An 18,219-nucleotide genomic window follows, 5' to 3' on the forward strand; every position below is an offset into this window, starting at 1 on the left:
TTAATATGATTATTTGAGAATTTTATAATTATATAGTTTAATGTCGCAGGTTGTAACTGATGAAGTTGTTTGTTAATTTCAATATGGAGGCCGATTTTGTGAAACAGAATTGATATTATTATAATGATAACATAAGAAAACAATAACAACTATTTAGTGTGGAGCCCAAGCGGGAATTTTGGGACTTATTCGAGGCAGCAGATTATTATATGGGGGATACTTTGCATCCAGTTGGACACTTCACCATGTAAAAATTCTTGTAGGTTTTAACGTGTTTAAAAAGTGATTAGAACATAAAGAGACAGATAGTAACATAAAAAATTTATTCTGAAAAAAATTATGTAAAAATAAGGGCCCTCCCTCACCGAGACGCCGACTTCCTTTCCAAATAATTCGTATTGAAGTGTATGGTCGTTAACTCACTTAGCGACGAATTTGCAATGTCGCTAATTTGTAAGCGTAAACACGACTGTCGGCTCTCTGGACTCTCTAGAGTCTAGACTGTGGCGACCTAGCGACGTCGCCACTCAAATGTACACGAGCAAACTGCGTCTTACTAACTCAGTGACTAACCGGCCGCATAACTAGTTTCGATACAGAAAGATTAAGGGCCGATCCTCACTATAAAGCAGTTCACAGTTCGTTCTCGGTCCAATCTCGGTTTGATGAAATATTATGAAGTAAAAAATATATGTGTACATTCATACTATCCGTAACAGTCAAGTTTCGCTCGAATCCCAGTCCAATCACGAAGAAATTTTGTTTGAACGAGATCGAAATTGTCACGACATGTGCCGATAGTGTGAATATTCTTTTGTTTCGGGTTCGGTCAGCTATTACCCAGTAGTCAGTACATCAAATGAAATAAATTTTGAGTTTTTTTTTTTATTTTTTCTGTGATTTTCTTCAAAAGAAGAACTATAATCACTAATTCTTCAATCGAAAAATTTAATGACATTTTTTCACTGCAAATATTACAATAATTTTCTAATATTATTTATTACTACGAGCCAAATACATCCGACTATGATTATTGACAATTCAAGACTGAATCGTGAACTGAGTCAAATTGTATAATGTGAACATGGTACGACTTTACCAGGCCGAAATCGGATCAAGAACAAACTGTGAATGGCATTATAGTGAGGATCTGTCCTAATAGTAGAAATTCAAAATAACCTTGTTTATGGGATACCGCAATAAAAGATTATTCGGTTGTTAGTTGAAACGCACTTTGCCTACTGAGAATACACGAAACTACTGGTCGCAACCACCAAAACCTCCAACTTGAAGCTATACTCATCATGAGCTACGATGTAGAGTCTGCGACTTCAAGTCATGAACTGCCGTTTCGCAGCTTCAACCGTGGCTATTCCACTCATGGAAGACAATCTGAAATTATATCCATGGACTATACCGAGTCTGCGTCACTTCAATGTCACAAATAATTTCTCTTCTGGACCAAGATTTTCTTAAAATTGTATCTTGTTTTGTCAGTTCATTTCTAAATAAGCTCAATAGTTCTTTAAAAGATGATATTTTCTTCATATAGTTTAGAAAAAACACTACTTGGACTTCGATCTCATATAAAAAGATGGATCCGTAACTTCCCAGGTTTCTTATTTTCAACTTTTTGCGACGTACGTAATAAATAAGAACGATTTCTTCTTAGCACAACGTGACTATTCTCGATATGAGAACCACTGACAAATGGTCGCCTGTGGCTACTCCATTTGGCTACCGTCGGTAGCCATGGCGTCCCAATAGGGCCCTAACTCAAAAAACATCATCTGACGATTTCCCTAAGTCATAGAAGCAAATATTACCAATACTCTACCGATGACTTTCTTTTTTCATGTGTGTTAGGTAGATGATTCCTCAGGTAAATGACTGGAAAAACGTATTTAGTATATTATATATCTACATAATTTTACACCTGTTCAGATTTTGATGGTAAGGACCAGAAATTTTACATGAACCGAAATAACTTTGTTACCTTTGTTAGAACTGGAAAATTTTACCATCTAATTTATTTTTTTCACCGAAAAATATATCTGAAAAGTACTTTCAAAAAATGAATCAGCTCGATTTGGTTTTCCTTGAATATTTTCATTAAAAAAAGTGTTTAGGTGACCTATTAGGTGATAATAATTTTTTTTAGCAATTTACTCTAGGCGTAAGTTCTTTATCGAAGCTTGGTTTATAGGGAACCTCATTGGAAAGACTATTGATAATTTATTTAAGTTACTTCATTAATGGGACTTTATACTGCCCCTTGTATGAAAAAATTCACAGCAAAGCCTAAAAGTAAATCATTTAGCCTTGTTATTGGAAATTGCGCTTTTCTCGTCGTTATTTGTTCGGCTTTACCGTTATTATCGAAAATTCTAGGTACGTGTATTTTTTTTTGTTTTTTTTATTATCAACACTGACTATTTCTCGTATATTTTGTATAAATACAATGGTTAAAAATGGAATTGACCTTACCAACGAAAAGAGCGCCTCAATGGACTTGATAAACTGGTAAAATGAATTCAAACGTGATTGATGTTCCTTCCAGGATCAAATCCGTAAAGGTTCACCAAAATCTCATAAATGATGTGTTTGAATTGATTAAATTAGTCCAACTTGTAAAATATCAAGAGATCGCAACATCCTTATGCATTTGTATAACTAACAACAAAAAATTAATCCTGTTAGATCCTTTACAATACGACCAATACTTTTAAGAATGCGTTGGTATTTTCAAAATTTGCATCTACAAAATTTGACGAATCCTTCTATTAAGGATATAATCCTGGAATAAGACAACAATAAACCTTATGTCCTTCGAGACTAGCAGAATCCAACCGTAGTTGTGCGAGAAAGAAGCAGATCGAAGAAAACGGTTTCTTGTATTTTAGTCAAAAGGTAATGATAACATTAGAAGTATTGTATTAAAAGTCATTGGAAAAATTCGAAAAACAGGAGATGAGAATTTTTCTTATCGTGAAAATGCCAAGTCGAAGATTGATTTAATGGGATTTCAACCATAAAGAACTGATTTAACTCACCAAGAACAAACCAGAAGAAACTGTGTTCATCTTACACATGTTCGACGGGTTTTTACAATGATCAACAACAATTCGGTGCAATATTTGGATGTGTTCATAAAATATCAAAATTTTCGAAAACACCTACCACTAAAAGCCCTTTTGGTAGGTTATAGACAAGGAAAATGCGTAGGTAAAAGAGCTGGAATACACTCTGTTGGTAAGGTAAGGCTGAATTCCTCAATTTTGAGCATCCAGAAAAGTACAAACGGACATTGCTTCAGAAGGACTTCGTTAACGCTGTTGGTCAACGCTGGGGCTGATATTTATGTTTTAAAACGGCATGGTGGATGAAAGAGTTCATCAGTTGAAGCTGAAAAATATATGGAAGAGAGCAAAAAAAAATATCAAGAATGATACGAGGTGGTGAAACTTTTATTAAACCAAAACCACACATCTTCCAGCCATATTGTAAATAAAGAAGTACATCCAGTAATTCCTACAATAAATATAACAGGTTGCACTATTACTGTTAACAGTTATTGATGTTAATTGATTTTTCATTTCTAATTATTTTAAACGGGATTGGAAAATTAAAAATACTGTAAAGTACAAGATATCAGTAAAGTCCCATTTTACGGACACAAATTAGTACTGTAAAGTCGACTTTACAGTACAGTATGAAAAAAATATTTTCCTGTATTTTTTTATACTTATAAAAAGCTAAAAAAGTATCCCCTGCCACTGAAAAGGGTTTATAAAACGTCCTATCTTTCCCCATGACGCTTGAGTGAAGCCAATTTAACTTCCTCGGCTCCCCTACTATATGTAGGATTTTTAAATATATAATACAGCCTTAGATGAAGTGTCTTTCAACAAGACTACATTTGACACAATGTTGTCTAATTTGTCACTTAAAAATGTGGCTCTGCAGAGGAAAAATTCCTATATCAGGGCTCACTCCAACAAACTCTCCTATTTAAATTTACATTAACTTACCAAACTCTATCCAACGAATTTCTCTCTTAAATTTCATAGTTAATTTAAATTAATATACTATAACATTCGAGATACTTTCATTATTCCAAATCATTATAATTTCACAAAGTTATTTAAACTCTATTGATTTGATTATATTTTATTGCATCAAAGTCTAATAGAACATTTCGAAAGTTTAAATATTTCTCTTTTTCGAAAGTTGAAAGTACCAGAATAAAAATAAACTCGTTGGATTATTTAATTGGGTTAAATAGGGATATTTTTGTTTATTATATTAGAAATGGCCCTGCTATAGGAAAAAATTTTCCCTGCAAAGCTGGGAATAAGATGATTTTAAGGATGAATTCTTTTCGTGTGACGCTCGCTCACAAAAATTAGAGGAAACAAAATGGCTGTAGAGCTTTGATCTCTACCGAATAGCTGCTATGCCTCTAGAATGGAATTTCCATCACAGTATATATTGGAACTACAAATGCGACTGAAATAAGATCTGGTTGGTTTTGTGAATTGATATAGAAGTATAAATTACGATAATTACATAAATTATAAATAAATTAGAATGAAGAATTACTACATTACATTAAATCATATATGATTTACAATGTTGTTGATATATATTATTATTGATCAAAATGACTAAGCTGAGCTAACATATATCAATTATAATTCACAAAAAAATCTTTTCAACGTATTACAAAACATTTAATTGGGAAATACACGTTGCTTCTGAATATTATATAATAAACAAAAGAAAAACGAGATTTTCAAAAATCGTCAACTAAACCTATAGTTTAAAAGGTTTGGTGTACCGAAGCTATAACGCTATTTATCATTAGAATGATAGCATGGAAAATTAAATTTCATCATAAATTCTACATACAGTTACATGTTAAATTAAAAAAAAATCAAAAAATAACGATTCTTTGAATGGTGACATAAAAAGATAAAGTAGCGTAAAAATGTTTGATACAGGAATTCCATGAAAATTTCTCTTTTAATAATACAATCTAGTGGCCAGTTTTTCTTTATTATTTGTGATTAAATATTCTATCTAGAAAAATCAGTTTCATCTTTCTACTACAAGAATTATATACGAATTGAAATTCTGAAAGACAGAAATAATACACATAACACAAATGCCTTTCGATGCTTGGACAGATATTATTTGTACCATTCTTTGGTTTCGGAAGAATGGTGCATCACCACATTTTAATTCGCTTAAATTGAAGTTTTTTTAGAAACATGTTTTGGAAGTGGCACAATAAAGCGGCCTGCCAAAACTCCTGATTTATGTCCATATAACTATTTTTCCTGAAGATACATAAAAATATTATGTCAAGTAACAAATCGATAATGGTGTGATTCCCTAATATATTATAAAAAAATGTACTTAAAAAATATGTTGATGGGCAAGCAGAAGACAGTTATGCGAAGAATAATCAATATTTCATAAATAAGCATAGAACTCATACCAAATTAAGAAATGAAAAATAATGTTTACTCCCCGTATAAAATTCGGTACACATCTAACAAACCATCAGTCCACGTGGACTCATCATCTCCACTTTTTATCTATGAAAACATCCAAAACATCTATGGAAGAAGTGATATCAAGTACATTATTCTGCTAAACTGTTCTTGTACTTGTGATGAAACATTTTCTTAACCAACATCAGACTTAAAGTGATCTTCATTTCTCATATAACTCAATTTTCGAAAAATAAACATCCTTTGCTCTCTGAATAATGTATTTTTCGTCTATTGTGGTTCTTTCATTCTGAATTATTTACATTTGATCAGTAATGATTCGGACCTTAGGAGTTTTAAAATTTGTTTCACAAATAAATACATAACTTTTCAAATTTCTTGTAAGAAATGAAAAATAATGTTTACTCCCCGTATAAAATTCGTTAAACATCTAAGAAACCGTCAGTCCACGTGGACTCATCATCTCCACAGTTTACCAATGAAAACATCGAATCGTAAACATAAATGCATTTCTATTGGCCGAAGCTGTATGTACACAATTTCTTCGAAATATTCCTGCCAAAAAGTCTGCGATAAGCAGTAGCGTGGCTGGGTGAGATTAATTTAATTCATAAATTTCTTTAAATAAATAGAAATATGGCAAAAAAGACAATGAAATTGCACAGTCTAGTGAGATAAAGACAGGTAGGTATTTAATAATAAAGATTTAGATATACAAACATAGCAGAAATCGAAATGTCACGTCATTTTCTGAACACATTGTATAATAGTATACTGATTAATGAGCACTGAATGATACATTACTTATAAGTACGACAGTTTGGGAAGCTATAGGAAAATGGAAAATGAGCACGAATTATTTACTATATTTTTTCTTCGACTGATCCTAATTGCTGACATTTTCACTATTATATAGTTTTATTTTATCAAGATTTGACGATGTTTTAAACAAAGGTGAATATTTGATATTACAGAAATTGAATTTCAGTAACATAACAACTATAATGGTATATACAAAATGGGTGAGGGAGTCATGTTACAGAAAAAATATTTTTTATACATTGTTGAGATTTGTAATCTTATGTCTGTATGTGTATATTATATACTGGAATACATTTTATAAATAGTGAAATGAAAAATTATTATGGAAATTCCCAATAACTAACAAATTTATTCCAATAACAGTCCATTTAAATGAGATAAATATTTATATGAAAAATGAGTGTGCCTACTTAATTTTTTCCGCTTTATAAATACTTACTACTACTCAATTTAATTAAATCTACAATTTGACTAGAAAAAGTGAATACTTCAGTTCATACTTTCAAGAGACAATTGTTTTAACAATGTGATATTATTATTTATTTGCATTTAAAACTTTTGATATAAGCCCTAATATGTTTAGAATATACGAAGTATTAGAAAGGCCAAAATATTATTTTTTGGTTATCGTTCAATCCATCTTATCATTTTTTTTTATAAATTAACTAGTAATGTGACAAAAATAGAAAAATATGAAAAAATAATATCATGTCAACGTTAAAATAGCCTAGTCAACGAAGGCAATTTTTCACGAAAAGAATAAGTTATATGCAAAAAGGTTGATTCTATAGATATCCTAAAGTCAAAAAAAAATATCGAAAATGATTTTGATTTTCAAAATTATTTCACTCTGTGATGAAGATAGAAGAAAATAAAAAATACCACGTTGTAGGATGAGTTTTTCTCGATAAAATAGGTCCCTTACAATTTTTTTGTCGAAACTAGGAAAAAATTTGTAAATCAATCAAGTCGTTTTTCTAACGCAAGCTTATAAATACAGGGTTCGGCAATGAAACGATAAGATTTGGGGTGGGGCTTGTATCGCGCGGTTAAGTGGCTTGCCATTTAGCCTACAATGGAGCGTTGGACGGGTGAGTATTGCGGTTACGCAATTAAGGATTATCATCAAAATGGCAATAGTTTAGTGCAAACGCGTCGGGATTTTAGACGGCATTTTAACATACCGCGTAACCAACCTGTTCCATTTGGGATTAAAATATGGGTAAACAACCTCGAGCAAACTGGATCGACGTCTAGAAAAAGAGGTGGTAGTGCCAGAACGATTATAACCTCTGAAAATATCGAACGTTTTCGATAAGCAGTGTTAAGAAGTCCACGTCGATCGACCGTCCGTCACGTCACACGCCATCGCACCAAAATCAACTTATGAGTTAAGAGAATGAAGATGAAACATTCCATGCAACAAATGACGAAAGTCAAGACGTAGACACTCAAACAATTTTGAGGGATTTGCAAACTTTACAACCGGATGTTGAGCCAAGTGACGTAAATGCGTGGATCAGTACAGATGACGTTGATTGCACAACGGAAGAAGAACTAAGTGAAGAGAGGTGCGAGAGCTTCGCAGTCGCCTACAGCGCTGTCTGAGCGGAGTCGGAGCGATTGGAAGTTTAAATAAAAACGGCCCCCATATTTTACTTATCCTATATAATGCAATAAATTAATAAACCTATAGAAAACTATAAAAATTTCACTCAAGTCACTTTCATAGGCAAATCAGTTTATGCGGAATAATTTAAATGTGGCCTCAAATGGTAAAAAGGTTCCCCACCCCATGGTATATACAAACGCCTTCCAAAAAGTGAAAAAAAATGAATTTTAGTAAAAAGGTATTACTTCATATCATTATTCGAGAAAGATTGAAGATTTTCAACATACAACAGCATATATCTATAGAATTCATTGGTAATGAAGGTAGCTAGATCTGATAGATCACAATAGCTATTTTAACATTACTTTTATATCAGAAAAGTTCTTTTAAAACATATTAATGTCCTCAAGATTACTTAGCATACATAGTTTAGTTTTGTTTATGCATGTTTAAATATTGGATACTGCAATTTTTTATCTTTGATTGAATTGGTTTGTTTAATGATTGTATAGTTTTAAAAAATGTTTATTGATAAAAACTACAGTATTTATTGTAATAAATCGTTTTCTTGGGGCATCAATGGTGTAGTGTATTTTTTTATCTTCAAGACTTTCCACTACAAAATAGTAAACTACATATATTTTCTGGGGTACCTAATAATGTATCTTTAACATAGGATGGAATCCCCAAATATATGTAATTTGTAATGATTCCACAGATGAAATACAAATGAATTTCAACAAATTTTCGATTTTTATACAACTTTTCTGGATTTCTGTAGATATAAACTAAAAATAATTTCATGTAGATAGTTTTCTATACATTGTAGCATTTAATTGAATACAATTTCAATATTAAAATGGCGATAAAACAACTATATGTACTCCTAATTACAAACAAATAGTTTTAAATATGTAAACTACAACTAAATGTACAAATGTTTCTAAAGAAATAATGGACATGTCAATGTTTTGAAAAATTACTGCTCATAAAAAAAAACAAAAAGTACAGCAATAAATATTTCATTAGACTTTAGAACAAAAAGGCGAATTTATATTTAAAAAAACTCTGTTAAAGGCTTCCAAGGACACCATTCAGCTTAATGCATTGCTAACATGATAAAAAATACATATTCAACAATTAAAAACTAATACAAAAAATCCTCCAACAACAAAATCCACTTACTAACCATTTGATAATATTGATCTCTTTAAAACAAACCAACACGTTTCTTTCCAATTATTTACTAATTGTGTATTATAAATACACATTACATAGGTTGGTTCCTGTAAGTAGATACAGGAAGTTCCCTTAAAACGATGAACCATAATAGAATTAAGCGATTATAACTTTTATTTGATAGGAAATTCAGGCCAATAGTTGACGTGAAAACGTTGAGTCGTACCCTCGAATAATCTATCTAGCCAATTTGAAAATCCATCTAAAAGAGAACCTTGTAGTAAAACACCACCTTCAGAATCTGAACTATCGGAATTAAAGCCAATAAAGGCTCCACTTTCACAATCAATTTCTGTGGGAAGTGGTAATGATCCGTTTTTTATTTTCTGGAAAGAACAGTTAGTTTAACAATTTATCTAATTTTAGAAAAAAATTAATTATGATTCAACAATTCATCAATATGTATTTAGTGACCATTGATAAACGTCTATTTCGCTTTATTACAATATTACAATCATTTACACATGCAATTTTTTTCGGTATATGTTATTGATTCAGATTTTTGTCAGTCATATGTGCAAAATGTTTTGTTGTTTCAGAACGTTATATTTGTTATATATTGAGCTAATCTAATCAATTGTACAAGGATGTCTTACGAATTATTGAACCATATTATTTGATAAATTATAAGAATGAAAAAGGTATACAAATATTTAATGAAAAACAAATAGAATTAAAATGGAAAAAAGACTTGCAAGCAAATGAAAATTTTATTGGAGATCTTCAAAATGAATTGCCTCACTTATCACACAGTTTTAAATCCTTAGAAACAACCAAACTGAAGATATGTTAGACAATGACAATTAGAAAAATTATTGTACTTAATTTAAAGTTTATAAAAGTCATTTTGATTAATCTCATGATATAAAAATGTGTAAAATATTTATAAATTACATACTTTCTTTCGCTTTTCCATATGCTTTGCATGGAAGACACAAAAATATTTTCTGTGTCCATTTATAGATAAAACTGTGCCAACACAGTTTCTAGGATTGATGTTTAGATCTCTATCTTCAGGTAAAGACAGCTGAAGTAGCTCCTTGTACCATTTAAGGCCCCTTTCAATGTACATATAAGAAAACATCAATGTTTTGTTCCTGGAATAGTTGAAACTGTAATTATTATTAAAAAATATTACACTATTATTATAAAAGTTATAATAAAAATATGATGAATTATTAAATTATTATGAAAAAGTACAAAACATTTGAAGTAGTATTCTATTAGCAGTGAAAAACCCGTGAATCAAAAGAAATTCTGTTTTTAAAAAGATATTTTTAGTATAAAATATATTAATTGGCCTTTTCAAACCAATTGGAAATTGGAAATAAGATCGTTTCAGACCTGGGGTCTTATTCCATGTTTCTGATTTTTTCTCGTTTTCCACTTTTTTATAACCTATGAAAGAATGTAGTCCTATGAATAGAATTGTCAAAAACAAACAGATTTGTCCATTTTTTGCATATTTTCATCTGTTTGTGAGATCTCGATCATTTCTCGTACTTAACTGACTTATTTCCCCTTTTAAATCGCCCATACTACTTCTAGACAGTCTTCAAAGTTAACAAACCATCATATACAGATTTTAGTATTCCGCGAATCATCTCTTTGATGCATTTTTCAACTTAAAACAAAATTTCATATTGAGGCATTGTTCAAGATCCTTGTTTCACGACAGAAACTGCAAACATGATCTGATTAAAGCATTTATGGCAGCAAACTGACAAACCATAACAAACTGATCACTACTCTTAATACAAGAGACATACTAGTTGAAGTATATTCAGTGTAAGTAATTGCTACTATAAAATTTCATTCGTCATATTTTTTATTATACCTCGTACTACCTACTACCTATTGTATTTATTTCATATCTTGGACTACTGTTATTTTTTTTTATGTGGAATATGATATGAAAATTTTTAAAGATATCAACTTTTGTATGATTATAAATTTTTTTCAAGTAATAGTTAAAAGCACTCACTTTCTGTAAGGCCAAACGGCCTTATGAAATGGCGGTATCAACTGTTGTCGAGATTGCATATCAAGAACTAGTACAATAGTACGGCAACCCGGTTTTAAAAGCCTTACTAAAGCATTGTATGTCTCAGATCGCATTTCGTGTAAGCGTAACTCTGGTTGGTATGAAACATTAACGCTATTGTTGTTGTTACTAGTTTTGGCCTTTTGTTTTTGGATACTTTCCTCTTCTATACGACTGAAATAACAAATTTTACATTTCTTGGAACTTACACTAAGAAAAATACAGTTAATCGAAAAATTTGTAATGTAATACAAAATAACTGTTATTAATACTTACACTAAATATGCCATAAAATACCCTATGGCTAGTATAAACAATATTGTTCCCAATATAGAAAATAACGCTAGTATTTGATCTCTTGTCATTCCATCATAAGTTCTTTCTACAAATTGAAAAACTTTTGTGTACATCCGACAAACTACCCCTCTTGCATGTTCATCCACCAAATCCTGTAAAATAAATCCCAACAAACTACCATTAACAAGAACAATTTTACTTTATAGGTACATGAATAAATCAAGTTTCTATCAAGCTCCTATCTTTATATATAAAAAAATTCAATCAAGAAATGTTTATTACCTTAACAATTGTTTCATGTGGCAAATTTTCGCTAGGTTTTAATAACTTAGTAATAACTTTTTCTAAAACTGAGGTAGAGTCACTTGAGTTTTTGTCTGCGTCCCATTTACCAGGTACCCATTCGTACCTAACATGAGAGGTATCCCTTCTCCATAAAATCACAATACGTAGTAGAGGTTGAATAATTTCATCATCTGAAAAATTGAAAAGAATTATATGTAGAAAAAATGATGATACTAGAAAGATAAATTATAATAAACAATCAACAAGAACCAAAAGACGAACTAGGAAGGAACGAAGAAGACCAGAAGAAAAGGAGACAGTGATTGGACCTGTCTTGATAGAGGAAATACCATTGGAGGTAAAACTAAAGGAGGTAAAAAATGATATCAAGTATGTCAAAAGTGGCGGTAAGAATGGAATTCCAATAGAGATCATAAAGTATGGTGGTGAACCCTTGAGGGAGTGAATATATAATTTTATTGAAAACATATGGGAACAAGAGCAGATGGCAAACTAATGGGATAAGGCTATTATTTACCCACTACATAGGAAGGGGTATGTGATATACGGTGTGAATTATAGGGGTAGCATTTTGTTGGATGTCATATACTAGAATTATAAGAAATAGATTGGGTACATAGTGAACAAGGAGGCGGGTACAAGGGGGTGTCAAACAAAGGAAGACAACTAATGATCAAATTTTCATTCTGAAGGCAATCCAGAACGATAGTTATGACCGAGGATTAAACCTGAAGCTAAGTAGAAAAAAATTGGTTTCAAACACTAGCAACACTCAGAATAACAAAAACACAAATCCTAGCCTACACATATGATAGGGTACTTATAAGTAAAACGAAAAAGGTTCTAAAAAAATGTTCGTACTTTTTGAAGCAGTGCTGTATGGCAGTGATTGTTGGATCATGAACAAAAAGAAAGGAAACAAATTAAACACATGGGAGAAAAAGGTACTAAGAAGGATTTTTGAAGGAGTGCAGAAGCAACACGAGTGGAGGAGAAGAGCAAACACAGAGATAAAAGCATTGTATGGTGAAGCTGAGATGGGATCTGTGATAAGAAAAGAAACTTTGTTGGATAGGACATATAGCCAGAATAGAGAAGATATTTGGATGAAAAGATCCTTATTTTGAGAAAATTTAGAAAAAATAGGAATAGAGAACTGGAGTGAGGCAGCCATGAACAAAAATAAATAGAGGAAAGCAGTAGAATAGTTCCAAGCCTTGTGCCTATAAGGCCTGTTGTACTGTTCAACAACAAATTGCTAATTATTTGATATACATTTATCCTAAATATTTTAGCAACTATTTCAGCCCTATTCCATAAATTATTTAATTTATACAAATTTTAATAATAGAATTTGAAATGAGAATTCCAAGATCTGAATGTAAATAGCCCAATTTTGTCAAACATAGGCACTTCATTTGTGAGGCAGTGTCAATATAAATTTTAGTATAAATTATTACTAGTCAAGAAAAGATAAATCAAAATAAACTGTATTTTTCACAAAATTCCATATCTCTCTTGGTAGTTACATCAAATAAAAATTCTATAATTACCTGGCACCAAAGAATTAACAAACTCTGTCTGTTTGTCGTAATAAATGTAAACGAATCTCACTTTTTCATTATTATAATTTGGCTGCTGTGATAAATACATAAATGATTGTCGGTAAGGATAGTAAAATGAAGAGGAAGTTATAACTAGAGCAACACAAAGTTTCTTTCTAGGTTTATTGAAATCCTCAGGGCATAATGATTCTAGAATTTCCTGGAACAAACAAAATAACTCTTAATCATGATGTTAATATAAATATCAATAAGACCTAAATATTAATATAAAAATACAATATCATGTTAGATAATAAGGCAAACTTAAAATTTATTGTGCCCCCCACCCAGAGCTATTTTTGACATCTACATCTTCAAATTATAAGGATCTGTGCTGGCTTCAAATATATCTTTACTCCTACAGGTTTCTGATCCAAAGCAAATTTTGCTTTTTTTGCAATGACGAGATATCCTAACTCCAGACTTTCTTGCTCATTTTCTGGCGAGTGTATTAGCTTCTATATTTCTTTTGATTTCTGGACCCAGACTATCCATATTCCCTCTCTATTTCATTTTCTTTGGTACACCTGTCAGCTCAGTGCTTTCATAACTGTCTGACAAACAAAATTAATTTAATTATAAGTTACATTATAAGTATTTACATTCATTTCAATATCCAAGTTAACATTTTCAGAGGACGAAATGTAAACTCTGAACCTTTCCTCTCATTCATTTAACGAAAGAAACAAAATACATTTTGCCACACTACCTAGTGCTTCAGTTAAAACCTTACATAATACCTGTTTACCTTGTTCTAACAAAATTGTACAACTTTTGGTAATCTAAAAGTGCCACAGATGTAGATGAATATTAGTTTACTTACTTGAGATGACAATCTTGGTAAAGCAAGGTACTGCTTAGAAGAAATAACATGATGTAAAGTAGCTGTCGGAATGTCTTTCATAGATACACTAGCCATTGGATATGAAACATTTTCATTGAATAATAATACAGTATCCATATCATGCGGCAACAAGTATTTATTTTTTATATCTCTCGATTCTACAAACCTATAATGAAGAAAAAGATTTGAAATATTTGGATTTTACAAGCATTGGTATTTCTTCCAAAAAATTTTATTCTAAAATATCTTATAGTTACTCTAATAGTTACTACCACTAGCATCTTATTGGTTGTATGCATTAAAGTTTATAAGAAAATTGGCTTTTTAATTTTTAAAAAAATATAGTAAGACTTCCAAATAGATATATGTTGCTTTGGGTGGAAGAATGAGTTTTTCACTTACCAACTACATATAAAAGTGATTGAAATATCTTTAAATGTATCATTTCTGTTAAAAAATCATTCAAAATCCGACTATTTTGTGTTCTGGAAATAATAAATTTTACATAATCTAATAGTTTACTTACCCAAAAGCTATTCTATGTCTAAAATGGTAGGCAGTGACCAAATATCGTAATCTAATTGTACTTCTGGGTTCAAAAATGAGTCCTCTTACTCTGTTATCTTCCCACCCATTTAAAAATTCTTCTATATTATCTGAATTAATTTTAGTCACCAATTTATATGGCATCTTATTCCTTATAAATTCTGAAATAAAATTATATTTTTTTTATTACATTCAAATGACATATTTGCTTGAATGGATAATCTTGATTTCAATAAATAATATATTTATTAAATTATACCTAAAATCAAAATTATTTAATCAGGAAAATATATAAAAAGGGGTCTAATATTTGATAAATTGAAGAAATTAATTATGTATATATTGAAGTTATGAGCCAAATTGAAGAAAAAAAAATTGTTGGAGGACCATGATTATATAAATGTGTTAACTTGGTGCACTTGAACTATTATTCATTTTTTTCACCTTTCATTTTTATTTTTTTTTAATTAAATTGGAATAATTTAACCTTTCTTGTATACATTAGAAATTATGTGAAAAAATTAAAAGGAAAATATGTTTATATTAAAAAATATCCTACAAATGACAAACTAACGTTAAAGGAAATTATTTTTCCTCACACTTTTAATTCAATTACTTACCAATTATTCTCTGAACACTAGTAATTGTTTCTTTATAAACATAAATATCTCCATCTAATAATAAAACCAAACACGGTAATGTATGAATGCTCAATCTTCTACCTAAGTTTTTCTCCCGTCCAGAATGAACAGTAACGAAATTTATACCAAGTGGTTCCAAATTATCCACCAGTTTTCGACAGTATGGGGCTGTTTGAATACATTGAAAACACCAATCGGAATAAAAAAATATTAAATGGGGTACAGTACTACTTTTTGGAACAATTATTTTATCAAATTGCCTAGAAATAAAAAAATTATTATAATGTGGTCGCTTTTGTCTGATTGTTAAAATAGGGTGCATTTGAATAAAAACTATTTACCCCTTCAATTTATTAAAAATTATTTACTTATTTGTCTGTTAATTAATTGAAAACTGTTCATATTCTTGTAAATGAAATTTCAATATATATTCATTCATCATTTCAATAGCAATCATACAGAGAGATGCAAACATTTATTTCATAAAATACAGACAAGAAAGGTATAAATTAGAAACATTTATGTTTGAAATTTTGAAATTATCCATTGAATTCAGAATAGAAAGGAAATATTAAGAAATTGACGCATTAAAAATCAATTAAAAAAAAGTATCTCCCTCTGCAGGAAAATTATTAGAAGCATCTTGTGAATTTGAATATCAATCCATTATTTCTCTTTATTCATGTTTCCATCAGTCCCTTACTGTAAAGTATCACCCCTCAAATGCACCTATATTCTTCACTGCACCACCAAACTACTGGAGCACCCATTAAGGGGCTGTAGAACTTTCTGTGAGAATCAGTGATCCATATTATTAATAGACAATGTGGTTAGTGAATTTCAGAAACAAGTAAATTTTATAATTAAAGAATCAATCCTCTAATTTTTGTAAGATTAACTCATATTTCAGCAATCAGTTTTTCATAAGCTGAATATTTTTCTTTATAAAATGAAATAACATGAGAATTTCAACAGTTGTCTACAATTTTCATATAAATTAATAATCCATCCAAAATACTTTATTGAGAATAATGAATGCAATAATTGATACACAAAGTACAATTGAACTTTTGAATTGAAATCTGAGGAAAATGTGGGAAAAGTTTTGATTGTAAATTGAAAACTATAAATACCTTGTTGTTATCGACAATTTATGAAAAAATGTTATATCATTTTCTTGGAAGTTGAAATGGGCCCCATGCTGAGCAAAAAGGTCTTCAAAAGGATGATTTGTATGTAAAGGTGCATATTCTGGTCGCTTATAAAAATCGTCTTCAGTTATCCCATGAATATCATAACGTTTTCTTCTATCAGGATCACTTAAAAGTTCATATGATTGTTTTATTTCAACAAATTTTTCCTCTGCATTTGGATCATTTGATTTATCAGGATGCCTTTAAAAAAGATAATCAATTCAAACAATTGATAAATGGGAACATAATTAATTGCCAAATTACATAAATAGGAATAAAATATTTTCTCTTCACACTCTTTTTCAATTTGATATCTCAGATTTTTAAAAATGGGTATGACAATTATTAATAGATAGAAAGTTCAATTATTATTATTTGTATGCATTTACTAAGTTGAGCTTTAGTTAACCATCGATTGATAAAGTTAAGAAACAAATGAAAATGTGTTTATGAGTAATTTGTATATTGTTCTTGAAATTAATATATTTATAAACTTTATAGGTGAAACTTACCATTCTTTAACAAGCTGCTTATAGGCTTTCCTAATTTCTGACTGTGAGGCTGTGTTGCGAACCCCTAATATTTGATAAGGGTTACCTAATTCTCCAGAAACACCCCATAACGCAAGCACAATTAAGCAGCCTCGACAAATCCAAATGTGGGGACTCCATTTCATTTTCACTTGCTTAACAAATACATTTACTCACCCTAAAAACCTAAAACTAGTGAGAAAAATCATCGGGAAAACGCCGAGATATATTGATTTATCATAAGAAAATGTGTGTCAACTGTCAAAAAGTATTTTTATCCTAGCTCCTGCCAACCCTTTGGCAAAGACAGTAATTATTTTGAATTTTAATAATTTCATAAAGTCTCCAAAGCTTTGATTTTGAAAAAGATTATGAAATATATGCTAAGTTTTTTTGGAGGGAAACAATATAAATTATATTATTTATAAAAAACTGCAAGGTAAATTAAAATAGAATCGAATTATCCCGATATTTTCCGAGAATTGGGTTGTAAACTATTTTAGTAAACATTCAACCACAAACCATCTATTTTATAGAGGGTGTACGCAAATTATTCAATGTAAAATTAATCAATTATATTTCCTTGGGAACTCTTTATAGGGTTACTAGTATAAATACAAATCAATTTATATATAACATCTTAATTTCGCGTCACGATGTATGTTAGCGATAAATTACTGAACCAATTTTTATCAAATTTTGTAAACATCTGTAATTTGGTCCACTTTGGGAGATAGGGTAGCTTTTATCTCAATTATTGATCTCTATATTTGTTATGGCAAATTAAATGTTTACTACAAGACGTTAGGGTGTATTTATCGCTTAGTTATATAAAATCCTAATAGAAGGCGGTTTGGCATATAAGTAGCGCAGATATCCGGTAGACGGCGCTGTATTTGACCAGTTTGGCTTCACATATTTTTAATCTGAATTATACGGTTGTTCTTGGTAGCTGTAGTGCAGCTACCCAGAATTAGTTCAGACAGTGCGGTGCAAGACAGTGCAATAATTTTTATTTCTAG

The 18,219-nt window shown here is 30.4% G+C and overlaps 1 protein-coding gene across 2 annotated transcripts; it reads right to left on the reverse strand.

Moving 5' to 3' along the window:
• Window positions 1-867: 867 nt before the first annotated feature.
• LOC130443694 (dnaJ homolog subfamily C member 16) lies at window positions 868-18,029 on the reverse strand. Of its 2 annotated transcripts, none has more exons than XM_056778442.1 (11): window positions 17,180-18,029; window positions 16,608-16,868; window positions 15,454-15,734; window positions 14,814-14,994; window positions 14,267-14,453; window positions 13,393-13,603; window positions 11,816-12,009; window positions 11,513-11,685; window positions 11,177-11,410; window positions 10,091-10,289; window positions 868-9,518 (listed from the first exon to the last, which is right to left on the reverse strand). In XM_056778442.1, the coding sequence occupies exons 1-11, from the start codon at window positions 17,341-17,343 to the stop codon at window positions 9,306-9,308; spliced, it is 2,298 nt and encodes a 765-aa protein (XP_056634420.1). In that variant the 5' UTR covers window positions 17,344-18,029; the 3' UTR covers window positions 868-9,305. The 2 variants fall into 2 exon arrangements, with proteins under 2 accessions (XP_056634420.1, XP_056634419.1); XM_056778441.1 differs by having other exon boundaries at window positions 10,091-10,304.
• Between the last annotated feature and the right edge of the window lie 190 nt (window positions 18,030-18,219).

Source organism: Diorhabda sublineata, chromosome 5 (assembly GCF_026230105.1).
Source record: "Diorhabda sublineata isolate icDioSubl1.1 chromosome 5, icDioSubl1.1, whole genome shotgun sequence".
NCBI lineage: Eukaryota > Metazoa > Arthropoda > Insecta > Coleoptera > Chrysomelidae > Diorhabda > Diorhabda sublineata.